Consider the following 13697-nt stretch of genomic DNA (forward strand, 5'->3'; position numbering starts at 1 on the left):
TATTTCCGGGAGAAGACGCCCCAACCCCCCGGCCGGAATTACGTCACGGGCAGAGCGGAAATAGGCTGAGTTCCAAGAGCGTATGCTCTGCTAGCCATGGCGGCAGCCAAGGAGCCTTTGGAGTTCCACGCCAAGCGGCCTTGGCGCCCCGAGGAGGCAGTAGAAGATCCGGACGAGGACGACGAGGATGATGCTAATGAAACCGAGAATGGGTTCTCCCTGGAGGAAGTGTTACGGCTCGGAGGCACCAAGGTAACTGCCGCGGGCTCCGGGGAAAGGGGTCAGACGTGGGCAGTCCCTAATGTCGCTAGGCTGACTGCCCCGCCGCTTCCGCGCTGCGTAGAGCGCGGGCGTCCAGGACCCAGATCCCAGATCCCAGCCTCGGAAGCATGTGTTCTGTGAGCTTCCCACGCTGGTTTCCAGGGCTGTTTACAAAAGAAAAGTTTCCAGTTGAACGTCGTATTCTCTGGCCTTTCTTAGGATGTAGGCGATCCTCTCATTTTATTAACGTGGTATAACCATCACACCATCAGGTCGGAGAGTAGCTTTTCTTGGTCCCGACCTTGTGGTATGAGTATTTTGAACACCAGTGGTATTGGAATTTTCATTTCTGTTCTCGTGGAGTACGTGCACGTGTCACTGTATGCCCCAGAAGCCCTCTTTTTTGGAACATCCTAATTAAGGGACAGAAACAGTAAACAAACTTTTAAATACATAGTACAGCAGACACGGGGTAGTGCGAAAGGACGATAAGGAGTGGGAGCGCGTTAGTATTAAATGAGATGATCGACAAACACATCACGGAGATGTTTGAGCAGAATCCTAAAGGAGAGGAAGGAGTGAGCCATGTGCCATTCTGGTTGGAACAGAAAATGCAAAGACAGGCAGAAGAGTGCCTGACCTATTCCATGAGCAGCCAAAATGCCAATGTAGCAGAGGCAGAGTGAGGTAAGGGGAGAATGGTAAGAAATGAGGTCCAAGGGGTAAGAGGGCAGGCTTTTGCTCTGAGTTTGATGCAAAACCACTGGAAGATTTTAAGCAGATAAGGGACAGAAATTAACTTTGTTTTTAATATTATTTTGTTTGGAGACTGGACTTTCAGGGTGGAGGAGTTGGTTAGAGATAAGTAGATTCACAGTTTTGCTCTGTGCTTGTGTATATTTAAGTTTTGAATAAGTAATATATACACATGATACACGTGATACAAACTTTAAAGATACGTAGTGAAAAGTCCAATTTTTTCCACTTTTATCTCAGCCGTAACAATTGCCCTGATAGGAAGCAATTATTTTTACAAGTGTAGTTTATATCTTTCAGGGATACTGTATACCTTTTCAAGCATATACATATTTATGGGTATGAAATACGCGTCTATTATTTTTTACATGAATAGTACCATATATATACACCTATCTATATTTTGCTCTCTTTTCTCTCTTAGAAATCCTTCTATATCAGTGCATGAAGTTCTGTGTTATTGATATGGCTGCATAAATCATTTTGTCTGTCTTAATTTATCGAACCAGCCACTTATTGTGGATATTTATTGCCAGTCTTTCACTATTTTAAATAATACTACAGTTAATAACCTTAATCGTAATATTTTTTTCCCCACTTTTGTGAGTGTATATGTAGTCCAAATTTGTAGAAATGAGCCAGGCACAGGGGCTCACACCCATAATCCCAACACTTTGGGAGTCGGAGGTGGGAGGATACTTTCAGTCCAGGACTTTGAGACCAGCCTGAACAACGTAAGGAGACCTCATCTCAAAAAAAAAAAATTTTTTTTTAATAGCTGGGCGTGTAGTCCCAGCCACAGGCTGAGATTGGAGGATCACTTCAGCCTGGGAGGTTGAGGCTACAGTTCAACCATGGTCAAGTCACTGCACTCCAGCCTGGACAACAGAGCGAGACCATGTCTCAATCAATTAGTTAATTTTTAGAAATGAAGCTGCTGGGTCAACAGATGTGTGCCTTGTATTAAACAGTTGTAATTGGAGTTGACAAATTGTCCTCCATGTAGGTTGTGTCAGTTTACACTCACATCAACCATGTATGAAAGTGCCATTTCCCCCACGCCTTCCCCAGCATCACCTGTCATTGTATCTTGCTCATCTTGCAATGTATCTTTGCTCATCTGATAAATTAAAAGATGGATGTATCATGGTGGTTTTAATGTGGATTTCTCTAAATGTCAGTGAGGTTGAGCATCTTTTCATATTTTTAAAGAACCTTTTTTTTTTTTCTATGAACTGTTCATATCCTTTGCACATTTTTCTTTTGGGTTGTCACTTACTGATGTGTAGAAAGTTTTATATTAAGGTGTTAAACCCAATTACTTTGATAGGAATTGCTTGTATTTTTTTTTTCCAGTTTATAATTTGTATTTTTTCCTATATCGAAATAAAAAGTGTGCGTGTGTGTGTATGTGTGTAAAAGAAAGATAGATTTACTTATCCTTTACTTTGTGGACCCTGAGTTTTATGTCAAATTTGAAAGGATTTTTCCAATTCTGAAATTATTTTTAAAATTATGTTGTGTTTCCTATTATTTTATGGTTTTATTTTTCACATTTGTAATGTATTTTTAACTTATGTTTTTAATGCAGCAAGATTACCTTATGCTGGCTACTTTGGATGAGAATGAGGAAGTGATAGATGGAGGCAAAAAAGGAGTAATTGATGACCTTCAACAAGGTGAATTGGAAGCATTTATTCAAAATCTTAATTTGGCCAAGTATACAAAAGCTTGCTTAATTGAAGAAGATGAACCAGCTAAAAAAGAAAATTCCAGCAAAAAAGAAGTAAAAATACCTAAAATAAATAACAAAAATACAGCAGAAAGTCAAAGGACATCAGTTAATAAGGTGAAAAATAAGAATAAGCCAAAACCACATTCTGATGAGAACGGCAGTACCACACCGAAAGTGAAGAAAGATAAACAGAACATCTTTGAATTTTTTGAGAGACAGACTTTGTTACTCAAGCCTGGAGGCAAATGGTATGATCTGGAGTATAGCAATGAATATTCTTTGAAACCCCAGCCTCAGGATGTTGTATCTAACTACAAAACCCTTGCTCAGAAGCTGTATGAGCATGAAATCAACTTATTCAAAAGTAAGACGAATAGTCAAAAGGGAGCCTCTTCTACCTGGATGAAAGCAATTGTGTCATCGGGGACACTAGGTGACAGGATGGCAGCCATGATTCTTCTTATTCAGGATGATGCCGTTCACACACTTCAGTTTGTAGAAACTCTTGTGAACCTTGTTAAAAAGAAGGGCAGCAAACAGCAGTGCCTCATGGCCTTGGATACTTTTAAAGAGTTGCTTATCACAGACCTTTTGCCAGACAGTCGGAAGCTGAGGATTTTCAGCCAGCATCCTTTTGACAAACTGGAACAGTTGTCCAGTGGCAACAAGGACTCAAGAGATAGAAGACTGATATTATGGTATTTTGAACACCAGCTGAAACACTTAGTGGCTGAATTTGTGCAGGTCTTAGAAACTTTAAGTCATGATACATTAGTAACCACTAAAACTCGAGCCCTTGCAGTGGCTCATGAGCTGCTTTGTAACAAGCCTGAGGAAGAAAAGGCTCTTCTTGTGCAAGTGGTAAATAAACTGGGAGATCCTCAGAACAGAATTGCCACAAAAGCCTCCCATCTGTTAGAGACATTACTTTGTAAACATCCCAATATGAAAGGAGTTGTGTGTGGTGAAGTAGAAAGGCTACTCTTCCGCTCAAATATCAGCTCTAAAGCTCAATATTATGCAGTTTGCTTTTTAAATCAAATGGCTCTGTCCCATGAAGAAAGTGAACTGGCTAACAAATTAATAACTATTTACTTTTGCTTTTTTCGGACTTGTATAAAAAAAAAAGATATTGAATCAAAAATGCTTAGCGCCCTTTTAACAGGTGTTAATAGGGCGTACCCTTATTCCCAGACTGGTGATGACAAAGTGAGGGAGCAAATTGACACACTGTTCAAAGTGTTGCATATGGTGAATTTTAATACCAGTGTGCAGGCTTTAATGTTGCTTTTCCAAGTCATGAATTCTCAGCAGACAATATCGGATCGATATTACACCGCATTATACAGGTAAGAACATAGCATTCCAATATGAGACGTGAACTATAACTTGATGTACAGCACAGGCAGTGCCCTCTGTGGGGCAAGAGAAAGAGTTAGAAAATTGGATTTTAGGCCCCCTTAGCAGCTTGCTGCTCGCCACCTTCAAGTAAGTCACTTAATCTTTGTTTCCCTGATGGACACAAATTATATTCGCTGCTTTGAATACATTTTTCATTTTGAGAAGTTGTAAAATACAGAAAAATGCCCAAAAGAATCATTCATATCTACCAGCTAGTATTTCAGAATTAACATTTTGCTATATTTGTTTTAAGTCTTTTGGGATATTAAAGAAATAAAATTGCAGATATAATTGCAGTTTCCGTCTTCCCATTCTCAATCCTGTGTCTTTTCCCTGCTGTCTTTCACAAAATTGAATGTATTCACACAGTAACTCATTCAATAAGTCTTTTCTGAATGCCTACAGTATGGTGTCATGCTCTAGGTGCACAGGAGGCACAGCGAACAGAAATCCCATCCCTGGAGGCACTCACGTTCATATTGGGGGAGGCAGCAGAGAGAGGAGCTGTGGTAAACAAGAAAGTATGTTAAGTAGAGAGTTTTGGGGGGTGCAGGGTTTTTGTTTGTTTGTTTAATGGAAATTAAGATTTTCTTTACTGAATTTTGCAACTCACTCATTGAGGCATATTTTCAGCAATGTGTAAACAGTTTGGAGCTGTTTAAGAGGCAGTAGAACATAACTGTGTTCAAGAAATTAATATATTTCCTTCTAATTCATTTTTATATATTTACATAGATAATCTTGTGAGAAAATGTAGAGTAGTGGTTAGTATCTTAGACTTAAGCCACGCTGCCTAGGTTTGAGTCCCTGCCATTAGTTTTCTGTGTAACTTTGGGCAAATTACTTGATCCCCACTAAAAACCTATTGGTAGACATAATTCATCCCATGTTATCATGCCTAAGTGGATTTGTCTGTAGGATGGAGAGAAAAGCACCTATCTCATGATTATTATGAAGATTTTGAAACGTGCACAAGATTCTGCAGCTTGTAAATGACAGAACTGGGGCTTTAATGAAGGTGGGGGGGGTATGTGTGTTAACCCATGTAATCTTTGTGTGTATGTGAAGTGCTTAACAGTGCCCAACACATAGTGCTATGTGAAATGTTGGCTGCTATCCTTATTACTGATACTCATACATGTTTCTTTAGTTTAATCCTCTTAACAGCTCTCCAGTGTGTGAGGTACAATAATTTGTGCAAGGTCACACAGATATTAAGAGACCAAGTTAGGTGGCAAATCCGGGTCCACTTGCTGTAGAGTTTATGACATTTCATAGCACTGATTGCTCTGGTCCACTAAAAAGACTCTCAGAAGCCTTTCCACAACTCTTTGAAGTAATAGATACTTAACATCGTTAATTTGAAAAGAGTTCCAAGGCTGAAAATGCAGAGGTTTCGGGGTCTTGAGTTTTTTGTTTGTTTGTTTGTTTGTTTGTTTGTTTTGAAGGGGGGTGATTTGATTATTTTGAACTTTTGATGGTCATAGGAATTTTTAATTTTTAGAAAGTGTTGGAAACATTTTTCTGTCTCTATTTAATATCATAGTCTAACATCTCTGAGGAAGAGTACATTTTTAAGTTTTTAAAATCACTATTTGCCAAGAGCTCTCGCAGATGGAGTTTCTTAACGGGCCTTTAGGCCTTCTTAAAGTGTTTGTTTGCTCTTGGTTTTATTAAGAATCCTTCACATTAAGAAAACCCCTAGTTAATTGAGGGATAAAAGAAATGACATGATTTGATTTACAAAAATATTTATCAGAACTTTAGGAAAATATTTCATGAAATGATAGAGACATGTCCCTTTAAATTCTTCTCAAATGTTTCTGTTGATGTGAGATGGAATTTATGCCTAAAAATAAGTTGCAAACTGGATGGAAATGTTGGAAAATTTAAATGTAAAGAGAGAAAATTGAATAATCCAGAATATCCCAGGATATTACCAAAAGGGTGATATTTCCCAGAGTATGCAGAGCAATAGGAAAGCGCTTCACAAGCTTAAGTCTTTTCATTTCTAGTATTAGTAGGAAAAAAATTGATGGGAATACTTAAAACAAAGGAAGTAATGATTCCAGGTGTTAGTAGAGCTAATCTGGAGGATTGTGTTAATTCTGGGTGTTATAATATCTGGAGGTCTAGACTGGTTGGGGACATGTGTAGTATTCAGCATCTAGAATAGAGAATTTTTAAAGTATCATGAGGTCAGAGTAGAGCAGCCTACAGAAGACAGACATTAGGGAGAGACAAGCACATAATAGCTAAATAGGTTCAAGTATTTGAATAACTGTCTGGTAAAAGTATTAACTGCCAGGCAATGGGGTTATAACAGTGAATAACACAGGCATAATCCCTATTTCACTGGACCTTGAGAGAAAAGGGAAAGGCAGGGAAACCCAGTTTGTGAAACTATGAAGGACACAAACATGGACCTGAGAGAGAGACTAATAGAAGAACCAATTTTGGATACTGTGGACATGCAGAGAGTTGGAGAGAAGCACTCTGGGCAGTGAGAATAGTGTGTATGAGAGAGATGTTACACAGCTAGTACATTGGACTAGAGATTCTCTGAAGTCCTTAGAATTTAATTTTCTGCTATTCATCTATGGTCTTCACTAACACCATGAAGAGGCGGTCACCCTGCTAGTAGGCAGTTATACAAGGACAAAAACCCAAATCTTCTAATGTTCTGCTTTCATGGGTCAGTTTTCACTGCCTGGTTTTAGATTAGCTTTTCTGGTGGGGTTCTATGAATACTGTTAGGGCTGTGCCCTGTTGATATAGAAAACAGAAAAACACTTGGAAAAGAGTTTTTCTTTTTTCATTGCTGTGGGTGGTGGTGGTGTTGTCGTTGTTATTGTTGGTTTTTCCTGGTGCCATCATCATCCTTTTCTGGTCATTGACTTCCATCTTACCTCTTAGGGCAAGGTCTCTTGTTCTAATATAAGCAGCAAAGTTATCCCTAACTAAGATGAGGTTAGTAGCTGTTTCTAATATGTGACTGTTGATTGTGGAGCTGGTTTTATACATAAATATTTGACCTTGGTTTTGTTTTGCAGGAAGATGTTGGATCCAGGGTTGATGATGTGTTCCAAGCAAGCTATGTTTCTTAACCTTGTCTACAAATCTCTGAAAGCTGACGTTGTGTTGCGCCGGGTGAAGGCTTTTGTGAAGAGGTTACTTCAAGTTACTTGTCAACAAATGCCACCATTTATATGTGGAGCTTTATATCTTGTGTCTGAGATCCTTAAAGCAAAACCAGGTTTAAGAAGCCAACTAGATGATCATCCGGTATATTTTTCAACTGCTTTTTAAATTGAGTGGGTGCTGAAATATATTGGTGGTTTTTGTTTTGTTTTTCTTTGCTTCACATGACAATAACCTAGTTCTCTGGACCATATGAGTGTGAGTTCTGGAATAGGACAAACCTAGATTTTAGTACCAGCTGTACAGTTCACTAGGTGGGCATGTTGCTCAACTCTTCTACTTGCAATAAACTATACTATACTAGAAGTTACCATTGTATGGGATTTGGAAGACTATAAAACTTAGTGGACCTCTTAAGTCGTCTTCGTTAACTATGAAATGGAAATAATAATAGTAGCTACCTCATAGGGTTATTTACAAGTCAGAAATTTACTTGAGGGCTAATTGTTTTCAAGTTATAGAGTCCCTAGGGCTCAGGGGTTCTTAGCTCAAAACTTAACTGTGTTATGTTTAGAAATAAGGATGTGCTCTCCTCTCTTGTTTAAATACCACTGATGGCCATCATTTTACTTTATTAGAACTTTCACGTTTCACCAGAGTTGCAATAAGTAAAACTCTACATCACATAATGGAACACAGACTTTATTGCAACTTCTAGTTGATTTATGTAGATTTATGAAACTATGTGTTTGTTAGGAGTCTGATGATGAAGAACATTTTATTGATGCAAATGATGATGAAGACATGGAAAAATTCACTGATGCAGACAAAGAAACAGAGATGGTGAAAAAACTTGAGACAGAGGAAACGGTTCCTGAAAGTGATATAGAAACCAAGAAACCAGAGATTGCTTCCTGGGTGCACTTTGATAATTTGAAAGGTGAGTTTTTTTAATCTTTATTCTCTTGAATTTTTAAACCAGGGAGTTTGTTTCTCTTTGATTTTCATAGAAACTAGCATTCTACCATTTTACTTATTTATTTATTTATTTATTTAGAGTCTCGCTCTGTCATCTAGGCTGGAGTGCAGAGGCACGATCTCGGCTCACTGCAACCTCTACCTCCCAGGTTCAAGTGATTCTCCTGCCTCAGCCTCCCAAGTAGCTGGGATTACAGGTGTGTGCCACCACACCCAGCTAATTTTTGTATTTTTAGTAGAGGTGGGGTTTCACCATGTTGGCCAGGCTGGTCTCGAACTCCTGACCTCAGGTGATCTGCCTGCCTTGGCCTCTCGAAGTGCTGGGATTACAAGCGTGAGCCACTGTACCTGGCCCACAGTTTCTTAAAGTAATATTTTAGGGATAGAAAACTTTCTGTTCAAGATAGAAACTTTAAGTGGTTTCCTATACACACACCAAACTAAATTAATAGGATGTTAGAGTCAAAAGAAATCTTAGAAATGCAGCCTCTTCATTTGAGGCTGTAAAGAAAACACTAGCCTTGAGGTTCAAGAAATGTGGTGCCAGACCCATTTCTTCAACTTGCTTTGGGACTCATGATCAAATTAATTCATCTACAAATTTCAATTTGTGAAGTACAAAAGAGAAGTCTGATAGCTGCCAGAAAAGTTTGAGAAGAATCCATCAGTTCCCCTGAAGACTAAACTGAGAGAATAATCCTTTAGAAGGATGAAGAGCATGGGTGTTGGAAGGTAGTCAGTTCCTCGTCTGAAAATCTTTGTTTTAAATTTTTTAAATCCTGAGTTTCTGAAAACATGAAGATAATGGCAGACCTGTTCCAAGTGAGAATTATTTCTGGGCATACTTTCATGACAAATATTTGGAGCACTCTAAAGCTCCAAAAGACTTTAGACCTAGTTCATCTTCGTATTATTTCCATCTTAACATTTCTAACCTCTTTGACCCCAAAATGGGTACCTTTTCTTGCCATTTAGAAAAGGGAGAAGTTTGGGGTTTTTTGGTTTGGTTTTTGATTTTTTTTGAGACGGGTCTCACTGTCACCCAGGCCAGGCTGGAGTACAATGAGCCATTATGGCTCACTGCAACCTCAAACTCCTGAACTCAAGTGATCTTCCCACCTCAGCCTCCCAGGTAGCCAGGACTACAGGTTTGTGCCACCAGGTCTGGCTAGTTGTATTTTTTGTAGAGACGAAATCCCACTCTCTTGCCCAGGCTGGTCTTGAACTCTTGGACTCAAGCAGCCTTTCATGTTGGCTTCCCAAAGTGCTGGGATTATAGGCATGAGCCAATGCGCCCAGCCAAGGCAGAAGTTTTGAAAGGGAGCTTTTAGTTATTTTTGAGTCAGGGTCTTGCTCGGTCATGAAGGCTGGATCACAATGGCATGATCTTGGTTCACTGCAACTCTTATCTCCTGGGCTCACGTGATCCTCCCACCTCAGCCTCCCGAATAGCTGGGACTACAGGCACACACTACCACACGTGGCTAGTTTTTTTTGTTGTATTTTTTGTAAGAGACGGGGTTTCACCATTTTGCCCAGGCTGGTCTCGAATTCCGGGACTCAAATGATCACTGGCCTCAGCCTCCCTAAGTGCTGTGATTACAGGTGTGAGCCACTGCACCTGGCCTTGAAGAAAGCTTTTAGTGGTTGGGATAAACATGTTCCCTGCTTTATTCAAGAGCTGATGCTAGCTCAAGTACCAAGACAAATTCTTGAGGGAGCTCAGTTTTTAATCTAGGTTGCTTAGCTAAGTAAGAATGTTGGAAATACCTGTTGAGAATATTAATGGTGGTGTTTTTAATGACCTCTTGGGCTAGGAATAAAGCATTTGAGAAATCGTATTTTTTTGTTATTCCTAGGTGGGAAACAGTTAAATAAATATGATCCATTCAGTAGAAATCCTCTGTTCTGTGGAGCTGAAAATACAAGTCTTTGGGAACTCAAAAAGGTAAAATAATTTCAAATTGTCTTTTAATTCATTTATGGTGTATATTTTTGCCCTCGTGGATGTAATGCCTTGAAGTTTTTTTTTATGATAATTATAAGCATTAATAAACATTAAAAGTCCACATTTGGGGGAAGGTACTATGCGAGGTATTCATTTTGTAGAAAATCTTAAATGTGCATGTAAAATAAGGATATTATACGTGGGTTATAACTGTTGCTTTTTGTAGGTAGATTATTGCATGCAGAGTTGAGAAAATGGATAAATTTTGCTTTATTCATTAGATATATCTGAAAAGTTTTGTGATAAATTTTTTTGTAAATAAAGTTACTTTTCTGAATTCATAAGAGGAATTCATACTTCTAATAACCTTTCTGTGACTTTTGTGTAAAGCCAATAAGTATCTTCCTATGCAGCTATTCTCAGAGTGTGGCCAGACCTCTAAGAGTTCCTGATATCTTTTTAGTGAGTCGGACACAGCTTTTTTTTTTGGACAGAGTCTACCTCTGTAGCCCAGGCTGCAGTGCAGTGGCACAATCTCGAATCACTGCAAGCTCCGCCTCCCGGGTTCACGCCATTCTCCTGCCTCAGCCTCCCAGGTAGCTGGGACTATAGGCACCCGCCACCATACCTGGCTAATTATTTTTGTATTTTTAGTAGAGACGGGGTTTCACCATGTTAGCCAGGATGGTCTTGATCTGACCTCGTGATCCGCCTGCCTTGGTCTCCCAAAGTGCTGGGGTTACAGGCGCGAGCCACAGTGCCTAGCCCACAGCTCTTTTCATAGTAATACCAGTACATTATCTGTTTTCATCACTGTGTTGACAGTGGCACTGATACTATAAAATAAATGATAGGTAAAATTGCTGCAGCTTATCCTGAATAAAGACAGCACCAAGCTGCATCAGAAGCCATTATATTCATCACTGCCACATATGTGCAGTTAAAAAAAAAAGCCAGTATAACTTAAGAATGATGACACAGGGAGAATTATTGATTTTAGTATCTTGACCCTAAAGTACACATGTCTTTTTAGTATTTTGTGTGCATATATAGCAAGTATGCGTAACATACCTCTGCTGCCTACCTAAAGTGTGAAGGTTGCCACGTGTCTCAAGGACAAGCGCTTACCGGTTGTTGCAAGCTCATCTAGCTGCTCTTTCATGAAAGACTAACTGACAAACTGGTTTTTCAGACTTAGGTATTTGGGAGACATTTTCTTGAAAATGAATGAAACAAAAAAGCTGGCAGTATTTGTTGTCAACAATAAAATTCAAAAATAAAGCTTTCGAGCAAAGATTAAAGTGTTAAAAATCTTGTAACCACCACCTTGGGCTTGACAGTTTCTTAATTTATAAAAACTTTACTGATGAAATCTGTGGTTCTAAGAATGTGATTTTTGTGGTAAAGTATAATGAAATGTGCCAACATTTGGAAGGACTGCATGTGGTATTTTTTCCAATGACCAATGCACAATGTTTCAAATCCTTTTTTTTTTTTTTTGAGACAGAGAAGGCTCTGTTGCCGCCCAAACTGGAGTGCAGTGGTGCAGTGGCGCAATCTCGGCTCACTGCAACCTCCACCTCCTGAGTAACTGGGATTACAGGAGCATGGCACCATGCCCAGCTAATTTTTTAATTTTTAGTACACACAGTGTTTTGCCATGTTGTCCAGGCTGGTGGTCTTGAACTCCTGACTTCATGTGATCCGCCTACCTCAGCCTCCCAAAGTGCTGGGATTATAGGCGTGAGCCACTGTGCCACCTGAATATTACAAATTCTTGAGTGGATAAACGATTGATTCAAAGTAGACCAAATAATTTTAAGTAGCAAGTACCAAAAGCCAATTGAATATGGGTTTCAGATTCCATATTACAACTAATCTTTGGTTTTGGTATAGTACTAAAGAAGAAATTCACAGTTATGTGAAAGGTTTTTTCTACACGTGTGAGGCCAGATTTTCTACGTATATTTCAACATAGAATATAGAAGCAGATGAAAGAATCACTGTCTTCTGTTAAGCCAGACATTAAAGAGATTTGCAAAACTGTAAAATAATGCTACTCACTATATATTTTGTCCTGAAGCATAATTATTTTTCATAAATATGCTATTTATTCATATGTAGTAGCTTTGTTATTTTAATGAACCTACAAGTATTTATAATTTTTCTGTTTAGTTTTATAACACACGTGTCTGTAGATATAACCCTGTTAAATGGAAACTGATGAAATTTTTGGTTTTTAAGTGTATGAAATGGTCCTGAGACCAAAATGTTTTGAGAATCACTTGTTTAATGTATTGGCTTAAATTTCAAATTTTTGCATTTTCTTTGTTGTTGTTGTTGAAATAGGGTCTCGCTCTGTCACCCAGGCTAGAGTGCAGTGGCGCCATCTCGGCTCACTGCAGCCTCAACCTCCTGGGCCCAGGCACCTTCCACTTTAGCCTCCTGAGTAGCTGGGACTAGAGGTGCGCACCATCATGCCCTGATTGTTTTTGTAGACATAGGGTTTCACCATATTGCCCAGGCCGGTCTCAACTTCTGGGCTCGAGTGATCTGCCTGCCTGAACCTCCCAAAGTGCTGGGATTACAAGTGTGAGCCAGCGTACCCAGCCCGATTTTCTTAAATAAGCTATAAATGTACTAAGTGTCAACCTTAGAAATATTGATATTATTCACATTTTTCTTTTTAGTTATCTGTGCATTTTCATCCCTCTGTGGCCCTTTTTGCAAAGACCATCCTTCAGGTGAGTCTAAAATATCAAAAGATGAGAATAAGAAAAAAGTAGAATCATTTTAGATAATAATTGGTCATACAGTGTTTAACAGAGAATCTTGTACATTTTACTGCTCGAATAAAGGAGCAATGACTTGTTTCGTACAAAACAGCAGATAATTTTTCCCACTCTGAGTTGAATGGAAGCAATAAGACATTAGAAAGCCACAGCAGTTATTTATTTATTACCTTGTAGCTCCTCTCCTGGAGAAAGACTGCCTCACTTTCCCATTTGCTATGTTTGCCACTTCAGGGTTTGGTTCGTGATTAATGGTTAGATGGCCTACATTTTTAATATTATTAGTCTATCCATCAAATCAATGTTACATTCTAGAATATGTGTGTATATGTATCTGTGTGTTTAATTTCTTAAGTATAATATGCATGAGAGAGATATTTGAAGAGTCATTTATTGCATATTTGTATCTTCAATACAATGTAATAGAAGTTATCTTTTTCTTTTTTCTTACCTGGATGCATAGATATAATTTGAATTAAGTTTTTAAATTCCCCCTCCACTTTTCAGGGAAACTATATTCAGTATTCGGGGGACCCCCTGCAGGATTTCACTCTAATGAGATTTTTGGATCGATTTGTATACCGAAATCCAAAGCCCCATAAAGGCAAAGGTATGCTTCTATTTAGTGAATTATTTGGTTTTCATTTTTCATACATAATAATATGAGCTTATAACTAGGTTTTGC

The 13697-nt window shown here is 38.8% G+C and overlaps 1 protein-coding gene across 2 annotated transcripts in view; it reads left to right on the top strand.

Annotated features, from left to right (window-relative positions):
- The first annotated feature begins 67 nt into the window (after positions 1-67).
- Positions 68-13697, top strand: part of CEBPZ (CCAAT enhancer binding protein zeta) — a 27692-nt gene continuing 14062 nt past the window's right edge. For both annotated transcript variants that reach the window (XM_015112114.3, XM_077959719.1), the window contains exons 1-7: positions 68-252; positions 2609-4101; positions 7207-7438; positions 8051-8234; positions 10132-10220; positions 12911-12964; positions 13520-13622. In XM_015112114.3, coding sequence (XP_014967600.3) covers positions 97-252; positions 2609-4101; positions 7207-7438; positions 8051-8234; positions 10132-10220; positions 12911-12964; positions 13520-13622 — 2311 coding nt within the window. In that variant the 5' untranslated portion in view covers positions 68-96. The remainder of the gene's footprint in view (positions 253-2608; positions 4102-7206; positions 7439-8050; positions 8235-10131; positions 10221-12910; positions 12965-13519; positions 13623-13697) is intronic.

Source organism: Macaca mulatta, chromosome 13 (assembly GCF_049350105.2).
Source record: "Macaca mulatta isolate MMU2019108-1 chromosome 13, T2T-MMU8v2.0, whole genome shotgun sequence".
NCBI lineage: Eukaryota > Metazoa > Chordata > Mammalia > Primates > Cercopithecidae > Macaca > Macaca mulatta.